The sequence below is a fragment of the Alosa sapidissima genome, chromosome 13, assembly GCF_018492685.1.
Source record: "Alosa sapidissima isolate fAloSap1 chromosome 13, fAloSap1.pri, whole genome shotgun sequence".
Taxonomy (NCBI): domain Eukaryota; kingdom Metazoa; phylum Chordata; class Actinopteri; order Clupeiformes; family Clupeidae; genus Alosa; species Alosa sapidissima.
The window spans coordinates 5,071,965-5,091,997 of record NC_055969.1 but is presented as its reverse complement, the minus strand read 5'-3'; the positions used below and the strand labels follow the sequence as shown (position 1 = coordinate 5,091,997).

General features: G+C 43.3%; 3 protein-coding genes across 4 annotated transcripts in view; 2 read left to right on the top strand and 1 right to left on the bottom strand.

The window, feature by feature from the left end:
• Positions 1-11,887, bottom strand: part of niban2a (niban apoptosis regulator 2a) — a 34,865-nt gene extending 22,978 nt beyond the window's left edge. The window contains exons 1-2 of the mRNA XM_042060205.1: positions 11,466-11,887; positions 2,056-2,186 (exon numbers count right to left, since the gene is read on the bottom strand). Of these exons, the coding sequence (XP_041916139.1) occupies positions 2,056-2,186; positions 11,466-11,520 (186 nt within the window). The 5' untranslated portion in view covers positions 11,521-11,887. The remainder of the gene's footprint in view (positions 1-2,055; positions 2,187-11,465) is intronic.
• Positions 1-20,033, top strand: part of LOC121680692 (high mobility group nucleosome-binding domain-containing protein 5-like) — a 692,414-nt gene that overhangs the window by 280,261 nt on the left and 392,120 nt on the right. The window lies entirely within an intron of this gene.
• Positions 13,181-20,033, top strand: part of stxbp1a (syntaxin binding protein 1a) — a 37,326-nt gene continuing 30,473 nt past the window's right edge. The window contains exon 1 of one of the 2 annotated variants that reach the window (XM_042060230.1): positions 13,181-13,312. In XM_042060230.1, the coding sequence (XP_041916164.1) occupies positions 13,276-13,312 (37 nt within the window). In that variant the 5' untranslated portion in view covers positions 13,181-13,275. The remainder of the gene's footprint in view (positions 13,313-20,033) is intronic. The other variant, XM_042060231.1, reaches the window with a different exon arrangement.

The following is a 20,033-nucleotide window of genomic DNA, read 5'->3' as shown; positions in this document are numbered from 1 at the left end:
TTGATGATTATTACCCAACCAAATCCCCAAATTCAAGTCTCCATTTCAGATGCTACTTTTAAAAACTTTCACCAACAGTGCTGCCACATACAGCTTTCAGTATCCTCATGAGCCCCTTCCAGTGACACTCTTTTGAACTCTGACTGGACTAAGAGGCATAGTATGGAGAGAGCTTTTCCATTTAAAGTGTGGTACAGCCTGGAAGAAGGGTTAATCCTTATTGGTGAAACCACCCATGAGCCACTGGAACAAGCAAACCCCATATTCTTTGATGAGGACTGGAGGAATCAGTGCGGCTACAGAAAGGTGGTAAACAGTCATCTATGATCAAATGCCAGACATTTTTCTCCATGGTTGGTAACAACCAAATGACTGGTGGTGCCGGCATTGAGTGTCGAGTTAAATGTCGAGTCTGGGTAAGATCTGGCAACATCTAACACAGGCGTTTGTTCAAGCCAAGCCAGAGTCTTTCTGGATGCCACAACATGGGTAGCAATCGGCGAAGAGTGGTTTTAGGGAGCTTTGATGTGCTAGTCTGTAATGTCAAGTCCCATTGGTCAATTACACATGCATGCTAGCTAGCGTAGATCAGACAGGAAAGCATGTGATTTTCATGAAGTGTTTACCAGAGTGAACCCCCCCCCCCCCACCCCTTCTCACCCACAACACTTTTAGATTTCCAACAGGAGATCAAATGCCTCGACCAAGCTTAATCCCAGCCACGGAAGGAAGGAAGGAAGGAAGGAAGGGGGGAAAGCAAGAGAGGAGGGGGGAGAAAAGAGAGAGAGAGTTGGAATGGGGAGAAGAAAGAAGTTCTTAGAAATGCTCACTAGTGCAGTGTCTGTTTGACTGCGTGTGTGTTTTCCCCATTTTGGATAACAGATAACAAGGATGACATGGCCTGTCCTCAAACAAGGTCACAAAGAGTGTGTGTTTGTGTGTGTGTGTGTGTGTGTGTGTGTGTGTGTGCGTCTCTGTGTGTGGTGGCCTTAATCAAGGCTTTTCCGGGAGGCCTCTTCAAACACTATCAATTGAGACCCAAAACAGCACAGCTAGCTGACTACAGTGGCATAAAGAGATGCTAATTGCCTCTGATTCATGGGCCCAAAAACATGTGCCCTCCTTCTCTCCACCAAACGGCAGCTGGGCCGGTCTGAGGTCATCCTCTCCTGTCTTTCCACAGAATCTACAGCAGGTCCATTGTGATGACCGGGGTCACTCTGATCCAGAGCAACGGTCTCTTCTCATTCAGCTGTTCTGTCTAAGAGTTGAGAGGTTGCACTGCTCTACAGCAAATGCTGGGCTGATAATGATAATGGGTGGGTAAAAAGGGGCTAAACTTTAATGAATGGATGGGGGAGATAGAATGTGGGTGAAGGGCTAAATGACTCAACAGTGAGATCAGAAAAAGATGGGAAAGAAGAGAGAGAGAGAGAGAGAGAGAGAGAGAAAGAAAAAAGGAATGGCTGGGGTATCAGCTCCCTTTAGCTCATGTGTGAAATCTGCTCTAGTTTCCGCTCTCCTGCCAGTGAAAGCAGAACCATGTGGATCTGAACCACAATTGCTCCTTCACTTCATTTTACAGTAAGTGAGTGAATGTGCATGTGTGTGTTTCTCAGGATGTGTGTGTGTGTGTGTGTGTGTGTGTGTGTGTGTGTTTAACTAACACGCCAATGAAACCACAGGAACTAAGGAGAAGGAGGGTGTTTAACAGCAGAGAACTGGGAAAAGCTCAGCTAGAAGCACGGTGAGACACATATGACAGAGAGAAGCAGAGTGTGAGCAAGGGATTAGAGAACAGGAGAGGATGAGGGAAAGCATGAATAAACAGACAAAAAATGAAGAACCGTTATACAGAGAGGGGAGGATGAAAGGGAAAAAAAATATTTGGGGGCGCTGGGATGAAGATATGGAATGTGATAAAAGAGGCAACAAAATAAGTCATGATGAAAGACATGGTCAATTAAAAGGAGAGAGAGAGAGATGAGAGAGAAAGAGAGGACAGATGTAGAGAGCGAGATGGACAGAGAGATAGAAGCCTGAGGGCCATCTTGCCTTGCGGTGCAGCAGCTGGGACTGTGTTCCTCCTCCACCCTCGATCTCGACGCGCACGTCGTTGAAGAGAGCCACCCCGTACTGCTTCTCGTACACACGCCCAAATTCCTCCAGCACCACACGTGTATGCCCTTCACAGAGGGAGAGACAGAGTGTGCATTTTATAAAGAGGATAGTGTTAAATTCAGATTGCATGTATTCTCCTGTCTGACTCAACATCACAAACATGGGGCATTTATCTACAAGGGAGTAGCCACAAGAAACGAGAGAAGGATAGCTGAGATGAACCCAGGGAAGTGAACATCATGTGTTCTGACCAAAAGGCAGCAGCTAAACTAGACAATAAACACATACCATCCAGTCATAACAACAATCAGAAGATTAAACACAAAGAACAAAGTCAGACATAAGAAGGTGCATGCAGCATGCAGGCCCTCAACAACACCCACCCCTCACTTTTATCTGTGTATGATCAGAGAGGTGAGTAAGCGATGGGGTCACATCTTCTCTGAGGGAGGGGAGGGAAGAAGAGGTTTGACTAGTGGCAAAAGGAGAGTAAGAGCACTGAGCACATGCCAGATAGTAGCTGGGTTTCCATCAAAGCATCATACCAAATTTTGGCCATTCAAATGGGTAATCCTGAGTGGAATTGCACTCAAATTAGCGTAAAATTGTATAGGTTAAAAAAGAAATCAACCTGATCTGGTGGATTAGCTCCTGATTATCATAGGGTATAATGTGACTAAAGTTGATGGAAATTAGTTAATTTGCTTTACATCACATCTGTTGATATTTTTATTACATGTTTCTGTTGGAGCCCAATTTTTGAACCCACAGCTGTGCGCAACTCCCTTGTAAGGAGAGCATCCATTTTTAATTTGCATAATACAGGGAGGGGGGCCTGCACAGACATGCATTTCTGACCCTCTCTGGCTATCTCTGGAGCCTGAAAAAATAATTGAGAGGAGGGGGAGCAACTGGACACTCGTCAGATGCATTCTTGACAGACATCAGTATTTGTGGTCCACTTGCTTTTCTCCACAATTATTTCAATTATGAGGCTCATGCCACTGGATCTCGTCACTGCATGCCTGGAAAACATTCAAGTATTATCTATTTTGCATGAGATTTCTTTTAAAAGCACCAAATATGTCATGTCTCCTGTTCACTCAATGCTGCACTACCAGACACAGAGAAAACTGGAGCATGGGGACCAATACTGGCACAGTGGCTTCAGGTTGCAGGAGTCTGAGATTGAGGCCTCTCTGGTAGTTGCCTAATGGCTTTCTTAGCCAAAGGTTAGAGGTCGCTCCCTGTGGTCTGTTAACACGATGGAGAGAATTTCCCTTTGACATGTAGCCACCTGCTCTCTTGACACACACACACACGCTCACACACACACACACACACACACACACACACACACACACATACACACACACACCTGGATAACCTGGACATACCACAGCTGGAACAGTGAGAGTGCAAGATTGGTTGGCTTGCATTGACATAGTAATGCACAGCATTATAACTGCACAATCTACAGTATCCTCATTTCCATTTTTTGACAATATTGGGCCAGTCAGCATTTCTGTGGTTGTTTTTTCCCCCCAAAGTGCAATCCATATCCCAAGACAATACACTCTGAAAGGAAGGTGTTTGGAGTGTGTTTATGGCTCCCTATGTGCATGTGTCTGTGTGTCTATTCAAATCCACACGGACTCACAGACTGTTGGCAGCGCACATTAGAAAGACACATTAGAATATCAGCACTTTAGGAACAGAGAACCACATTGTGAAGTAAAATGAGCTGGAATTAGCTCTTTGTGTTGTAAGATAGAGAGCGATCAGCTCCGTGCTAACAACCTATCCTTTATGACACTGGCAATCAGCACCCCACTGGCAGACTATTAAAAGGCATCAGATCTGGAGAAATTATATGGACCAAAACTTGGTTTTAACCGGGCACAGTCTTAGTGTAAGTTTTACCTCTTTAACACTCTCCAACAATCAAATGCTAAAGAGACTTCTGGGAATGAGAAAGGTGTGTGTGTGTGTGTGTGTGATTGTGTGTGTGTATGTGTTGCTTAAGGGCTTTGGATCATAACCAGATGTTTTCAAATGGCTGGCTGCTGTTGGAGCTTCAGTCAGTACAAGAAAAAAGCAAGTAGATTTTCAGTGTTTTATGTTGTTTTTTAAAAGACGACTGCAAGAGGGAAAGACTGCATAGAACAATAATCACATCGCCCCTTTTACATCACCCCTTTCTTTTCCCTTTTTACCATTTCTTTCAAAGGCAGCCAAGAGTTTCATATTCACAACATTACACTAATCAATGTGATGAATGTTATGATTACTATGAGATATGGTCTAAAGTTTAATAGTTCAATGTTTTGTTGATCAAACTGCTCTTACAAGCTAATGGAACTAGATCCTGTCTAACAACCCTTCAGTGCACATTAAAGGAGAATTCCGGCGATTTTTCTCGACTCTGGGGGCTTGAACATGGGGGCTCATGAACAAGCCACCAGAGTGTAGCACTGTAGCTGCCTGGCAGCTCTAGCTGTTGGCTGCAGCAACTCGAGCTAGACCTAGAGCTAGAACCGAGCTAGAACGTTTTTTCTTCATACCCACAGTACTCGATAACCTCCAGAGACAGAGACCTATGTGAAAAAATCGCCGAAAATTCTCCTTTAACAAATCACCACACCACAAGGTCCAGGGTCAATCCTACTCTATTCTGTGCTTGGAACTAACCTGGTAATTATCTTACCAAAGCCATGCACATAATTATGAAGTTATGGAGGAGGCACTGGAGACAGCAGTGTTTGTCGTGCTCATAAACCACATGAAATTAGTAATATACTCAGCTATTTACGAGGGGATGGTAGGGTGGTCTACCCTTACTGTGTTTTTGAAAACTGAGTAATTGCAGCTCCATGGTCCAGTGATTGATATTGACAGAGAGATTGGTGCTGACTGGAAAAATATTCTCCACAGAAGATTGAGTACTAAAACTGTGACAATACCAACTGTGGGAGGGTGTCTTTCATGTGTCTCACACTCATATTCACAAAAAATACAACCTTCTTTTCATTCAAGGTCTGATCTATGGCACAGCTGACTTATCTTTACCAACTTCCCAGAGTTACTTCAATGTGCCAACTGTACATCTGTGACACATAGCACATACACAGCACACAGCCACAGCCACAGCCACACACACTCACAAACACACGCACGCACGCGCACACACACACACACAGACACACACACATACACACAGCACTGTAATTTGCGGCTCAGGAAAGTCTGTCTGCTCTCCAGAAGGAAGGAAAGGTCTGACAGTTGCCAACGATGGAGAAGGCCAAACTTCGTATACTTCGTATAAGCCTCGGTGTCCTTTCCGCGCACAACTAATTTTAGTGGCATGACAGACTGGGACTTCCACAACCCTCTACATTGGAGCTGACATGGCTACATCATCATGTAAACAAAACAGAGCTGGCCTATCGCAGTGTATTTTCTATACAAACACCCATCAATCGTGTAAAGCTAGTCAAGCTAGCCATCACAATGGCAGGAAGGGTAAAGGATTGTGAAGGAAAGAGAGATGAAGCAAAGCATTGTCAGCCTTCGTTGTATGGCATATGGAAAGGGCTGTCGGTCTATGGAATTGTAGAGTACATATTGTGTGTCTACCATGTGTGTGAGTGCATGTGAGACAGAGAGAGAGACAGAGAGAGTGAGTGAGTGAGTGAGTGTGTGTGTGTGTGTGTGTGTGTGTGTGTGTGTGTGTGTCAAGGATGGTCAAGCAATACAGGTGTCATCATGTCCAGTCCAGGATATGAAGAGCACTGGTAGTGCTGACAGCACTGACCCCCTTTAGTCATCGACTTTACAAATAAAGCCAGACAGTTTAAAAATGACATTAGTCTGACATCCTTGCCCACTGCACCACTCATTCAAGGGATCAATGCAATTTGAAGTTGACAATCCACTGGCACTTAATGTGATTTAAAGAGGGTTTCGTGGGAGTGTATAGAAGATTAAATCTTTTCACTGTTCAAGGCCCTGGCCCAGTATGTAGAAAAGACTGAGCCAGCTTTTAGTAGCAACATTTGTGGACTGTTTACTTTGACATGCCTAAACGTCTAGACAGAGTATGAGAAAAACAAAAGCCCAGTAAGCTGGTGGTCTTTAAACAAAAATAATACCAAATGGAAACATCAGAGATAGAGTGACAGAGTGGGAGAGCGGAAAGAGAGAGATGGAGTGAGAGAGAAAAGAAAGAGAGAGGCAATAACAGTGGGAGAGATTACATGTAAATGGTGCAGCAGCACTCCTCAGAGCCCACCAGTGTTATCAAATTAGACTTGTCGACTTCCTTCAAAACCAGACAAATTGTTTAAAGCTCTGAGAGTGTGCAATTCAGGTCAAAAGGACCTGTCATGATGTAGTCAGGCACAGATTATGGCCCAGTTGCCACATTTTCCAAGGTACAATATTGTGTCATTTATCAACTATCAAGCTAAATATGAAAAGAAATAAGAAACATATTAGACATTATTTGTAATCCATTTGTATTTCAAAATACAACAAATACATTTTCAAACAAAATGCTTAGGGATATATTTCTGGATAATATAAATATGATTCTACTCGATTATTCTAATGATAACTATAAAGACAACTATAACTATAACTATAACTATAACGATGAAAGCGTCCACACTGACCAACAATAAGGAAAGTCTCTCCTCGCGTTGATTAATGTGATGGCTAAAATGTTAAGGTTTCTGATTGGCTGTCAGCTTTTTTAGCTCTCACTATCAATTGCTCTGACAGTGATCCCCAACGATGTCATTCTTCATGTCGTTATCGTTATAGTGCATGTGTGGACGTCGTCATTCATATTAGTTACTAGAACGATACTTTTTTGCCATTATCACTGTATTTCTTGTTCTTGGTGTGAACGGCCCTTAACAGTTATGGATGGATAAAGTGTGAACTAATATTTGCATTACACTTAATCTCTACGGCGACTGACAGTAAGGGTAGAGCTGACCTGAGGATAATGTTCAGTGTTGGTCCATCAGGGAACACTAACAGATCCACAGGGGGAGGACATGTGTAAGACTTCCAAAAATGTGCTCTCAGCACTGAGAGTGGACATCCTCCCTGACTCAGTGGAGTTCCAGAGAAGTAATGGGCTGACAAATGACCTCTCCCCCACACATATAAACATTCACACTCACTCAATTCACACAGACACACACACAAACCCACACACATACACTGCAATTTTGCTGACACAACTGTGTGTGTGTGTGTGAAGTCCTATGGAGCATGTGAAGTGGGGCGTGATTTATTGCATGTGGAAACTTCCAAGTGGTTCTCCAAAGCCTGGTAAAGGTTTGGACATGTTCATGTCTGCTGCTCCCTCATTCCTCTCCCTGAACAGTGATCTATTAACTGTATCTCTCTTTCTCTCTCTCTCTCTGTGTCTGTGTGAGTGAAATGTGTGAGAAAATATTTGCACACATATGAGTGTGGAAACATATGTGTGTGTGCGTGTGTGTGTGTGTGTGTGTGTGTGTGTGTGTGTGTGTGTGTGTGTGTGTGTGTGTGTGTGTGAGTGTGGAAATGTATATGTGAATGTGTGTCTGTATGTGTGTGTTCTGTGTTCCCATGAAGGAATTTCCTGAAAGCCTAACCTCCTGACCTACTGATGACCATTTAGAGCCATGTTTGGCATGTGAACACAATCCCCTGAAGCATCTTCTGTCAGTGATCGGCCTTACTAATCCTTACAGGTACACATAGGTGTGTGTGTGTGTGTGTGTGTGTGTCTGTGTGTGTGTGTGTGTGTGTGTGTGTGTGTGTGTGTGTGTGTGTGTGTGTGTGTGTGTGTGTGTGTGGGTGTGTCATGCATGTATATGGGCATGCCCATGTAATGTAACAGGAAAAACTGATTCTGGTGCCAATACATATTAAAAAAATGAGAGACATGTATCAACTGTGCTTGTCACAACAAAAGGCATAAGTCATCAATCAGTTGATAAATCACCCTCTTCCAGTGAATAAGTATAAGTAAGTAAGCATATATACTCTTTTGATCCTGTGAGGGAAATTTGGTTTCTGCATTTATCCCAATCCGTGAATTAGTGAAACACACTCAGCACGCAGTGAACACACAGTGAAGTGAAGCAGACACTAATCCCGACCCAGTGAGCTGCCTGCTACAGTGGCACTCAGGAGCAGTGAGGGGTTTGGTGCCACTTCAGCCGTTCCTACTGGTCGGGGTTCGAACCAGCAACCCTCCAGTTACAAGTCTGAAGTGCTAACCAGTAGGCCACGGCTGCATTTCCACATAGAATTTCTTATTCAAATTGGTAAAATTTCCATTACAAACTTGGATGGAAATTACGCTACATAATCACAACTACTAACTCAAGTTTTGGGCCTCACCCTTCAACTGAAATCCCATGCATGTCTCCCTTAAACAAGTTCTCAGAGGCCAAACAGCCACCGGGGAACGTGTGAACTTTAGTAATTTATGTATCATGGTCAGCTAAACTAAGCAGAGGCATTAAGCTAAGCCAGTATTCATCTAAGAATAAGCTTAAATCAGCATATATTTTCTTCTCTAGCTACTGCTACTCTGAAGTCACACACACACACACACACACACACACACACACACACACACATACACCACACACACACACACACACACACACACACACACACCTACTCCACCCTGTATAACAACAACCCTGGCTTGAAACCCAATCTTATTACTCAGACGTCTTCACTAATCATCAAGGTGCCAGGTATCATTGTTTTTCCACAGTGCCCTTGTGTGTGTGTGTGTGTGTGTGTGTGTGTGTGTGTGCGTGAAGGTTGTGCAGGGGTGTGTGTAGTCTACTCTACTGTATATGTATAGATTTGCGTGGTGAGCCCGGTTGGATGTTTCCATCCAAGAGGGTTTCCATCTCTCCAGCCAAAGCCCCCAAATGCGAGACGTCACACGGCATTCCCTGCATTCTGTGGTCAGTGTTCCGTTCAGTCCGCTCGTCTGACTGTGGAACAGAGACTCAGCAGAGAGTGGGATCTGTCCAGGAGGGCTTCGCCCTCTCCTCCCCATCTCTCACACTAATGGCCCACAGCAAGCATCCACTGGCCAAAAGCACGGCGGCTGGCTAAGCTCCACCAAAGAGAGTCCGAACGAAGAGGCTCAGAGCGCACGGGACTTCAACCGCCAACACACATCAACACGCTACGCTGTCTTGAGTCTGTTTGATAAATGGGTGTTGACGTGTAAAAAGCATATGTGCAACATCTACGTCACATGGTTACCACTGGGTTTATTTTTACCAAAATAACAACAACTGGAAACATAAACCTCAACCCACTGTCACATACAGTATACACAGTGCCATCAGTTGTCATTCTATGCTGCTTTTTTGTCCATTTGAATTGTCAGGTTTTGACAGCAAAAGAGTACCTGGGTGACATTAAGATCAGAGCCAGAGGTGTGATGAGAGGCATCTAAGGTGCATTTGAGAGGTCTTCTGTGGTTAAGAGTCTTTTTAACTGTGCAGCTGAACAAACCCTCCCATTCACATAACAGAACAAGTCTCCACAGGCATATACACATAAAACTGCTCACAGTGTGGAGGTAAAAACAGAACTTACCAAACCTCTGCAGAGAAAACCCTAACCTTCATCTGATCACAGAATGGCTTTCATAAACACTAGAAGTCTCTTGAGACTTATTTTCAGCATCATATAAACCAAACCAAAACACAGTGATTAAATAGGCAATAGTCTACACAAAGAAACCAGAGCATAGCCAGCATGGTTTTGAATGCTCCAAATACAAAGTGGGGCTGCCTTTGGAAAGGGACAATTATCCACAGAGTAAAGAAAAAGGAACTGACTTCCACATGGATGTGCCTTGTGCCTTTCCAGAATGAAAGGGTCAGTGCAAAACTAAAATGTCTCTCTGTCATGCCTATTGTTTGTCTTGAAGATGATCATTGTTTTTAAAGTAAACATCACTGTTCCTTGAAGATGACTGGGATATGCAGTAAGCTGGGGGAGGGGGTGCATTATGATTATTCCCCCATATGTTATTCCTATGAGTATGCTTCTATAACATATTTGGTATCTCTGTGGCACAAACGGTCAGTATGTCACTGACAGCATTGTGTTTGGTTAAAGTTCAGTTTAGTGTACACAATTCAAATACTTCCCCATATAGTGAAAGCAACTACAGAATACAGATCAGACAGAAGCTACCGTTTAACCTTCTAACACTGTTCCGGTCAAAAATGACCGATTTACACATTCCCTGTACCATAAATATGGCATTTTTCATCAGATTGCCTCAAGATCTTATGATATCCTTCACAAAAGGCTTTTGAACACATAGAATTGATTAGGACTACATCTTTTGAATTTTGAGTGATTTATTCAACTTAGAAACACTTTTTTTGTTCACGGTCAAAAATGACCGCCATAGGAAATGATTGGGAAAGAGTATCATTTTCATCCAGGAGATAAAAGACATCTCTCTCCACACACTCCTACAACTTATCACCAATATTCCCACACACATGCATGCATGCACACACACCCACACACACATACAAACAGACACACATAAAGCACACACACACACATGTACACCCACTCACAAACACACACACACACACACACTCAGTACATGTTGTCAGTTCATGTTGTCATGTTGCCACTCGTGTGTGTGAACCACCCACACACACACAAACAGACACACACACACATGTACACACACACACACACACAGAATGCACACACATGTATGCACACACAGAAACACTCACACCCACACACACACAAACACACACAAACACACATTTACACCCACTCTCTCTCTCTCTCACACACACACACACACACAGTTCATGTTGTCATGTTTCCACTGTGCATGTGAACCACCAGTGAGTGTTTGCACACATTCACGCACATACAGAAACACACACACCCACACACACAAACACACATGTTTTAGATGTTAATTATCTAATAAGGTTCTGTTTACAATAAATGTTCTATTAAATAATACTTTTTGTCATGGTATTGGTATTTAAGAGCAGTTAAAACTGTCCGGTCAAATTTGACAGTAAATTAAGGGGGGTAGCAACGAACATTGTTTAAAGGTTAAGCCAATGCCAACGCTCTACCACAAATACATGTCGGCAACTAATTGAGCCACACAACAGACTGAAGTCATAAGATAGGTAGAAAACTGGTTCACAGACAAAGTACAATGCCTCACCAAAGTATATAACAGAATAAAGCGCATTCTGCACATGCTTTTGGTCGTTGTTGTTCTAAGACATGCGCATGGCTCATTTTACCTGTTATCTTCTCACGCCTGCCTTCATCCAGGTGCGAAGAAATTACATCCCCCATCCTGACTTTTTCTGTCCTTCAATGTCCCAACAGTTCTAAGTAGGCTGCAAGTCCGTGAACCAATCCCGTTACTCGTCGGTTGTATGCTGGATACCCGCAACGTGTTTCAATGAAACTTCTCCAAATGTCAAATTAGAAAGTGGAAAAAGTATCCGGGTTCTCTCCTCCTCGCCTTTAACCTCAACATCCCAAAACGTGTTAGCCAACTGAAGGTGTTTAGAGAAGTTTCCGAAAATTCCAGGTTTGACACGCCGCTTGCTAAAAAACTCTGATGAAACTGAACTGGCCACCACCACGGCGGGGAGGGAGAAACTGCGTTTTGTGTTTCAGACTGGACTAGCTCGGTATGGAGTTCAGGTCACACCCTCAAACTCAGAGTCGCTACAAGACAAACGTGTTCAGTCAAACGCTCAGTAGAGGTGTGGCAGAAGGGAGGACGTCGCCCATAAAGTACCCCTTAAGAACTTCGGAATTTGCCGCATCAGATGTTAGACTGTAAGCCTGTGGCATATGTAAATGTTTTCCTATGTGTGTTTCTGTTTGCTGTTCACCAGTCACCAAGTTTGCAGTTCACCAGTTTAATATTGTTTGCTGTTCCTCGATTTAATTAAAATTAATTCATAGCCTACAAATATAAAACTACAAATATAAAAACATGATATTCTATTCTGTAGGACTAGGCATATAGCCCACTGCTTCATGCTGCATGATGTGGCATAGGGATGATCTATATATCTTATTAGCTGAGTACTTGTGAATAAGGTAGTAATTTGCAAGTCCACAGATGTGAGGTATGTTATATTATGCGTAATTACGCAGCAGAGCTCGCTCTCATACACAGCTATTCAGTCTCCTGAGAGGCTGGCATTCGAAGTTGAAGCAACCAGGTGTTACAGAGGTTGGGATGTTGCTGTTTCCTCCTCATCTCAAGTTGCGTGTCTGACACCTGTGCCGCTGCCTCCAGTGTGCTCTAGGAACAGCTCCCTGACACTTGTAACCACACAAAGTCGTGAAACACAGACCCAACGTCTTTCGACTATACCTCCCAAACGCAATCATTCGCTATAGTCTGCATTATTAAAGGTGCTCTGCTGACCTCTTGTGGAGAGAGAGCCTTACTGCTTGATAAGCGTCAAGGGCAATATTGCCTGGTCATTTAATCTTGTGTTGATTGAATTGGTCATGTGTTGATGAATTGGTAGTTTTCCTTTCTGCTTTTTCTTTATTCAATAGAGCGCAAATGACGCTCGGATTGCCGTGCAATTAATCATATGCCCACTAATTCTTGTAATAGGTGCAAGAGAGAACAAATAGCCCGTGAAAAATCAGAGTTGAGCGCAGTGATTTAACTCACACACACACACAAACTCTCAGTTAACGGCAAACATAGACTATCACATGACATAAACCCAACATAAAATCACGTGATAGGATTGCAAGGGATGTACAAATTGGATAATTCTAAAAGACTCTACGATTTTCAAATAGCCTCCACATAACTGTACAGGCTAAAGTGTCTGCAAATAGTTCGAACAGACTTCCACAATAGGACCCACAAATAAGTGGAACTGAAGGAGAATGAAGCTCAGGGAAAGGGAGGGGCCGATACGCAGTGACGTTGCCTCTCTGGTCGAATCTCCGCAGTAAGACGCGCTGTGAGGTGTGCACCCTCGATCTAGCGGAGACAGGGGTGGACTACAGCGAGGGAGAGAGGGAGGAAAGGAGTGTGAATACGGTCTGTCATTCAGGAGCATCATGGCACCCATCGGATTGAAGGCGGTGGTCGGCGAAAGTAAGATCATTTTATTTTTTTCATATTCGTATGAAGTGAATTGGAGTATTGTTTTCTTCTTGCTTTAAATAGGCGGATTAATGATGCTGCGCTTTTTCACACGAGCTAATTATCGCTTATCCGTATATGGCGCGTCCTCCATGGATGCGGTATATGCTTTGCCATTGTGCAACCGCGTTGATCTGGTTACTACAGCAATGACATTTCTCCGATCATATGCGGACATGCAACCTAAATCCCTCACTGCAAGTTATCACGGGATATTTATATTTTCTTTGTTCTCTATCATTCATTTCTGAGGCCGCGAACGCAATTTCCTCACGGCTGAAATTTCCAGAGGAGAGACCCTTTAGAAACGCCCATATTCCAGTGGGGTAGTGAAACACTATTTATGCGGTGTTTGGTTGGTAGCACTGAGCTTGGTAGCGTCACTTACACAAATCAGTTTATATATAATCTCACATATTCACATGTCGTGCTTGTGACAAGTAAATGTCCAGGTAGACTGATTTATTGGGGTTATATAGTTGGACATGATATATTTTTGCATTGTGGTCAAATAGTATTGCGTCCTGGTGTTTTTATTCTGTTTCTGGAAAAAGCCTCACCCTGATGATTGATCACTGGGCCAATGCGTTGCGTACAACACCAATGGGTTTTAACGTTACCAATCAAAAAGTATATATTTTTTGTAATTGGATAGATAAATGCATACTTCTTCTTAGTTGCAGATCTGTAGTTAATGGCGGAACGAATTTCCCTCGATTATTGGACAAACTGAGATAAACCAGGAACCCTTGCAAACACGATTTTCCCCTTTAAGAATATCAGTTCCCTAACCAGATTCACATGTTGGTAAAATGTACTGTGTGTTGTTAATAGTGGGTATAAATGCAGGGGTGCCCTGAATCAGAGGTGGACTGCGGCTGAGGCGCATCCATCTGCGGGGCACTCAGACGGGGAATGACTGCTTCAGCATCCCAACCCTAGCTACTCTGAGTCTCTGGTGTAGGTTGTATTTCGATGATTACAGGTGCGCGCATGGATAAAACTGTACAAATTCACTACCAGCATTTTCTCCTTTCGCTGACGCTATATTAAAAGGAACATGTAGGCTTCTTGTGCCAGCTCCACGGTGTTTCGCAAAAAAGGCAGAATATCTGATGCGTGATTCTCTGTTGTCTGACTCCATATGAAATCTAGGCAAGGACAGAATTGATCACTACAGATAATGATGCTATTGGGCCTACACGGTCAGGCTCCGTGTAATAAAGTATTATCCTTGAAGTGAACATAAAGGTGCTTATTTTTTGATACAGGCCATTTTACGCAGGCGTATATTAAAATATACTTAGATTAACCTGTCTATACTAGTCCCTGTATAAAAAAATAATGTATATTGCTGAGCTGAGTTTTGTTTTTATTGGAATAACCGGAAAGTTGGCATATCAGGCATTCAGGCGAAACCTATAGTTGCAACTTAAACTAAATTAAATTAAAATACTAAATACCTAAAATATAATTTACACAGTCAAGACTGGGGGCACCACAGTCAATCGTAATCTTGACTGGTTGCGTAATGTCGTAAGATATTCTATTGCTATCACAAGGTTAAGGATAGGGATGATACCTTGTATGAGACGATGTGATGATGGGGAAATGTTGCTGCACACTAAAGAATAGATGAATGATTCGGTTAAATCTTGACAGACTGGACTGCTTTGAGCCTTTGGAGACGAACCGCGACAAGACCTCGCGCCACAAGCACGCACACACAGCACATCATCCGGAGCCTGCGCGGCTTGGGGGATGGGTGGCGTTCACCCCCCCCTCTCTCTCTCCCTCTGCATCCCTCACTGAGCATCAGCCGTGAGGCCACGTTGAATTTAGTGTAAAAGGGGGCCGAAGATGTTGATGCTCCTTTATCGCCACTGAAGGCGGAATTGACCATTGGTTGTATAAATTATGATAGATCCTATTTTCAAATAAAAAATCAAATGCAGCACTATTCGTTTACCGTGTTTTTTTCGCAGCAGTGGGGGACCCTAATCATGCTTCGTAGTGCACACGTTGTGGAAAGATGTTGTGTTGTAATGGCTGCTGTCACAGATTTGATGGATTTGATCCATTTAAAAATACAATCTAGGTAAAACAAAAATCAAAAACTGAAATGGCTGTGAATTTGCCTGTGTAATATTGTAGTGTCAGTGGCGTTTTACATTTTATTTTTGTTATGCAGTAAATGAAGAGCCTGGTCATTGTACAATTTGCCTTGGCTGTATGACCTTTGACTCATTGCACTCTTGTAAAGGGAGAAGAGTGGTGATATTACTGCATTGGTCAGACTGTAGAAGACTTGCTGGTCAAAGATGGTTTATGGTTAAGGAATTTAGCAGACCATCCTTTCCATGAGAAATGAGATTAGGTGTTGTGAAAAAGTAGAGTAGCCTACTGCTAACCTGTTAGCAACTTAGTTGGTTGGCAATGCGAAATTGCATTGCAACCAACAATATGGTTTTGGAAAGCGCGCCCCTGGCTTGTAATCTGCATTTACACATGTTCAGAGGCAGGAGTATGTAAGTGGGCCAACAGCGGATCCTCCTGAATGAGTCACACACACTGTGTGTGTGCCGGAGAGGCCATCTGACTTTGAGTCTTTGTTTTCATTGCCTTTTCTTCAGCTCATTGATGTAAATTACATTCATGCGGTTATTTATCTTCTTGCTTTGGACCTACCCCAGAGACAAAAATATTAGCATTAACAGGGTAAGAGGCCATTCCAACTAGCACTTGCTTGTCCTCCAACAAGAGGAAAGAATTCTGTATCTCCAAACCCAGAAAAAAGATGTATTTGCTATCATGACTGGATTTGAAAGACACTTGTAATATTTTTATTATTAGGTTAGTCATTGCATCATGTATCAGATTCTGTTTTGTTCTGGTTGCATTGTCTATACTTGTTTTGGCAAGCTGATGTTTGGAAATGTTGGAATACACCAAAAGGTCTTTACAGTCTGAAGGCTTATAGGAGAAAAGATGCACTGTGAAAAACAATGCATCAGAAAAATCTTTTGGGTTCTGTACACTCTCTGGTTTAAAAGCTTCAACCTGGCATGGCCACAGTGGTAAAAAATCTGGAAACTTCCAGAGACGCATTCGCTGACTGTGGAATATTCAAAGCTTCAACCTGGCATGGCTATGGCTGCAATAAAATCAGGAAACTTCTAGAGACCAGTGTCCCCTGACTGCCAATTATTTGGCTGGTGCACAGCAGCACCTACTGGTTGGGGTAGACTCCTCTACTGTCTGTCAGAAGTTAGCAAGTAGTGCTAACATTGCTCATAGAATCTTTAAGGTTTATCAGATTTAGAAAACAATTGTGTCTATAACAAATGTATAGCAAAGCTTTATGACAACTGCAGACATACTACAAAATGGTAAACGTTAGAGGGTTTGGTTAGTCTTCCAATTTGATCCATCCAGCAAGCCTGCGTCAACTGTGCCTGTTCCTGTCCCACCTGATATAATAGGAAAATACCCAATAGCAACACCATTTTGTTAGTAGATGGCTAAAATGCCATGTTCAGGCTGGAGGATAGTCAGAAGCTGCCTCACTGAGAACAGATTAAATGGAAGCTGAGGGAACAACAAATCATCAAAAATTCTGAAATGTAAATTACAAAATGAATCTCCTCTGTGTGTGTTGTAGTGTACATATTATTCTCCCCTAAATCTACATCTACGATTCCTCATCATGTATCTGCTTAGTTAGTTTGTATAGCACATTTTGCTGTGCCCCATCTGTGGCTGTGCCAACCCTGAGGTGTGGGATGTCTTGCTCATGGTCTGATTACATTCATCCCATCTTTATTGTTGAACATGTCACATGATACCCTGCTATGGTTATGGATTGGACTATTTTGTCCCATAAATGCAGTCCTATCCACTGGTCATTCTGTGTAATTTGATGTTTATTTCTTCATATTTGTAGGAATAGTGTTTTAATGACGGTTGTTTCCATGAAAGCCATGAGCTAAAATGGAGGCCGCTGAGTGCAGTCTGTGTTCACGTACACCCGGAGCGGTGTATGGAAGCTTGTGTGTGTAAATTCATGTTTCATTCCGTCCACAAGATCAAGCACCTTGGTTTGGACATAAGCAGACATTCCACTTCTCACTTCTGCATGAAGACTCCCTCACAGCAAGATGAACGGCCCAATCTAACGAAGGCTCCAGCATCTCTCCTCTCCTGAAAGACATGCATTAGCAGCTCTCATCCCTCTATCCCACGCAGCTGAGGGACTCAGCCTATAGCCACCACAGAACGGGAGAAAACATATTTAACAGAGAGAGACAAAAATAACCAGACTCATATGCCGCCTTATGCTGGAGTCGTCAGTCAGACTTCAGTACCGTGTGCATACACAGTGTGAAGAAAAGATCTGGCTTCAGAATGGGGTGAGAGAGGAGACGCAGAGGGACATTAGTTATGGGTGGGCTTAATGCGCCGGCCCGGCGGGGGGATGAAATCTCTCCTCAGAAGTGTGTTAAACACTGTCAACTGTCAGGGTCAGGACGCCCCCCCCCCCCCCCCCCCCCCGGAGATGGAGAAGTCCTCCATCCCCCCTCCAAGATTATGTGCACATACACACACTCAGACCCACAGAGGCACACACACGTGCACATGCACACACATACAGCACACATCAGCGCATACACACTCACACACACATGCACCATACACACCCTCGCACACACAAAAAAAAACACAAATGCACATCCTCAGGACACTCACACACAAAGATGCACATATATACACGCAGACAAACACACATGCACCCTAGCGTGTGCAGACTATGCAGTGACATACAGTACACACACATATGAGAGACATGATGTAGCAATTTTATGGTGGTAGTCAGGGAGGTGTTGAAAGCTGGCTCCATTTTTTGACGTTCTAAAATTGAATCAGTGTTGCAGAGCAGAACCACTGACGCAGACTCTGCAGATGTAGAGCAAAATCTATCACCCAGCCAGGGCAGGTTTATGTGCCCTGCATGCACAACCAGCATACCCCTTCTTAAAACAAACAAAACTGCAGAGGCACTAAACTGCTGAGGCACTGGCAATCGGTCATTCGGTCATCCAAAACTCAATCAAGGAGGAAAGTGTACATGACCCAAAGCAAAGTCAGCATGATAGATATAGAACAGGAAGGTGATACATGTAAAGATTCACTTAAACGTACGATAAATAGACCCCAATGAAATCAATTATTTGATGTGATCTTCCTAAAGTGTCCCTTGGTGAACTGTAGCTGTTACAGTGTAGCAGATGAGATTGGGGGGAGAGGAATCTCAGTGGCAGAGGTGTGGCTCGCGGCATGTTGGTAATGGCATGTGAGGGTTATTTCCCTCCACGTCTTCGTGTCAGGGAGAGGCAGCGGCTACAGCAGCAGCAGCAGCAGCAGCAGCAGTGGCAGGCAATCTGGATCGGCGGCCATGTTTTACTGCCGCGCTGTAGAGATGGAGAAAGCGAGCTAGCTGCAGGGCCACCGTGGGATGGAGTAAATCAGAGCTGTCAGGGGGATTCGGCTGCTGCCGTCGCCCGCTCCACCGTGACGGGAGTGGAGCGGAACACCTGCAAAGACCAATGCACACTAATACATGAATAAATACATGGCAGTTATCTGCAGGTTATGCGAGATGTAGACACTAGACAGATGTTCAGTGATATTAAAATAAGACACAAACACATATTACTCATTATGCATTACATTGTGGAAGGATTAAATAACAAACAGACCCCCATAATTTCCTTCCTTCCTCTCACTATTTCTTTTTTTCTTTCTGTGTTTCTCTCTCTCTCTCTCTCTCTCTCTCTCTCTCTCTCTCTCTCTCTCTCTTACTATTTAATCACCTTCTGTAGCTGCTGGCATTCAAAAGATGCTACTGTCAGACATGAGAAGAAAGTGTAATACTGATCATGAAGCACAATCAGATTAGATCAAATGTGGCCCTCTTTTATTTGTAATTTTTTTGCAGCAGACTATAACTTTTTAATGTGGATTACATAACAGTGTAAACAGGAAGGAAGCTTTTGTTATACCATTTATGAAGAGCATTTGGAGACCATCAATTTTGCATGGGCTGAACTCCCACACACGGTGTGAGCTAAATTACTGGTTAGATAACATTTGCAAAGGAGGCACCAGAGAAAGAGGAGAGGGTGTGTTTGCCGCCTCTTCAGTTTGAGTTTGACTGTTCAGTTTGAGTCTTTGGCTCTCGGTTCTGTTGTTAAAAGCTGCTTGTGACTGACTTGCATTTTCCATAAGATGATCAATGAATTCATATCGATGTTTTCTGTAATTGTATTAATTGGCATGCACAACTGGTATGTATATCCTCAGATGCATTCAACGCATCAGACATGGACATTATTGCGGGCCACTCAGTGCGTCTGATTCTTCACTGTGGATTGTGCTTGGTACTTAGACATTTTAGAAAGCTTCATTCACCACCAAAGGGAGGCTACACATCCACTGATCATGCATCACCTCTTTCGACATGCACGTTAGTGAGGTGTTTTGCCGTTCTAAAGGCCAGATGGTTTCACCAAACCCCCTTCTAGCCGACTAACTGTTCTCTTTGTGAATGCTGACATATTGATTTCCCCTTCTGCTAGCTCCAGCTAGCATTAACCCTTGTAAGGTGTTCATATTT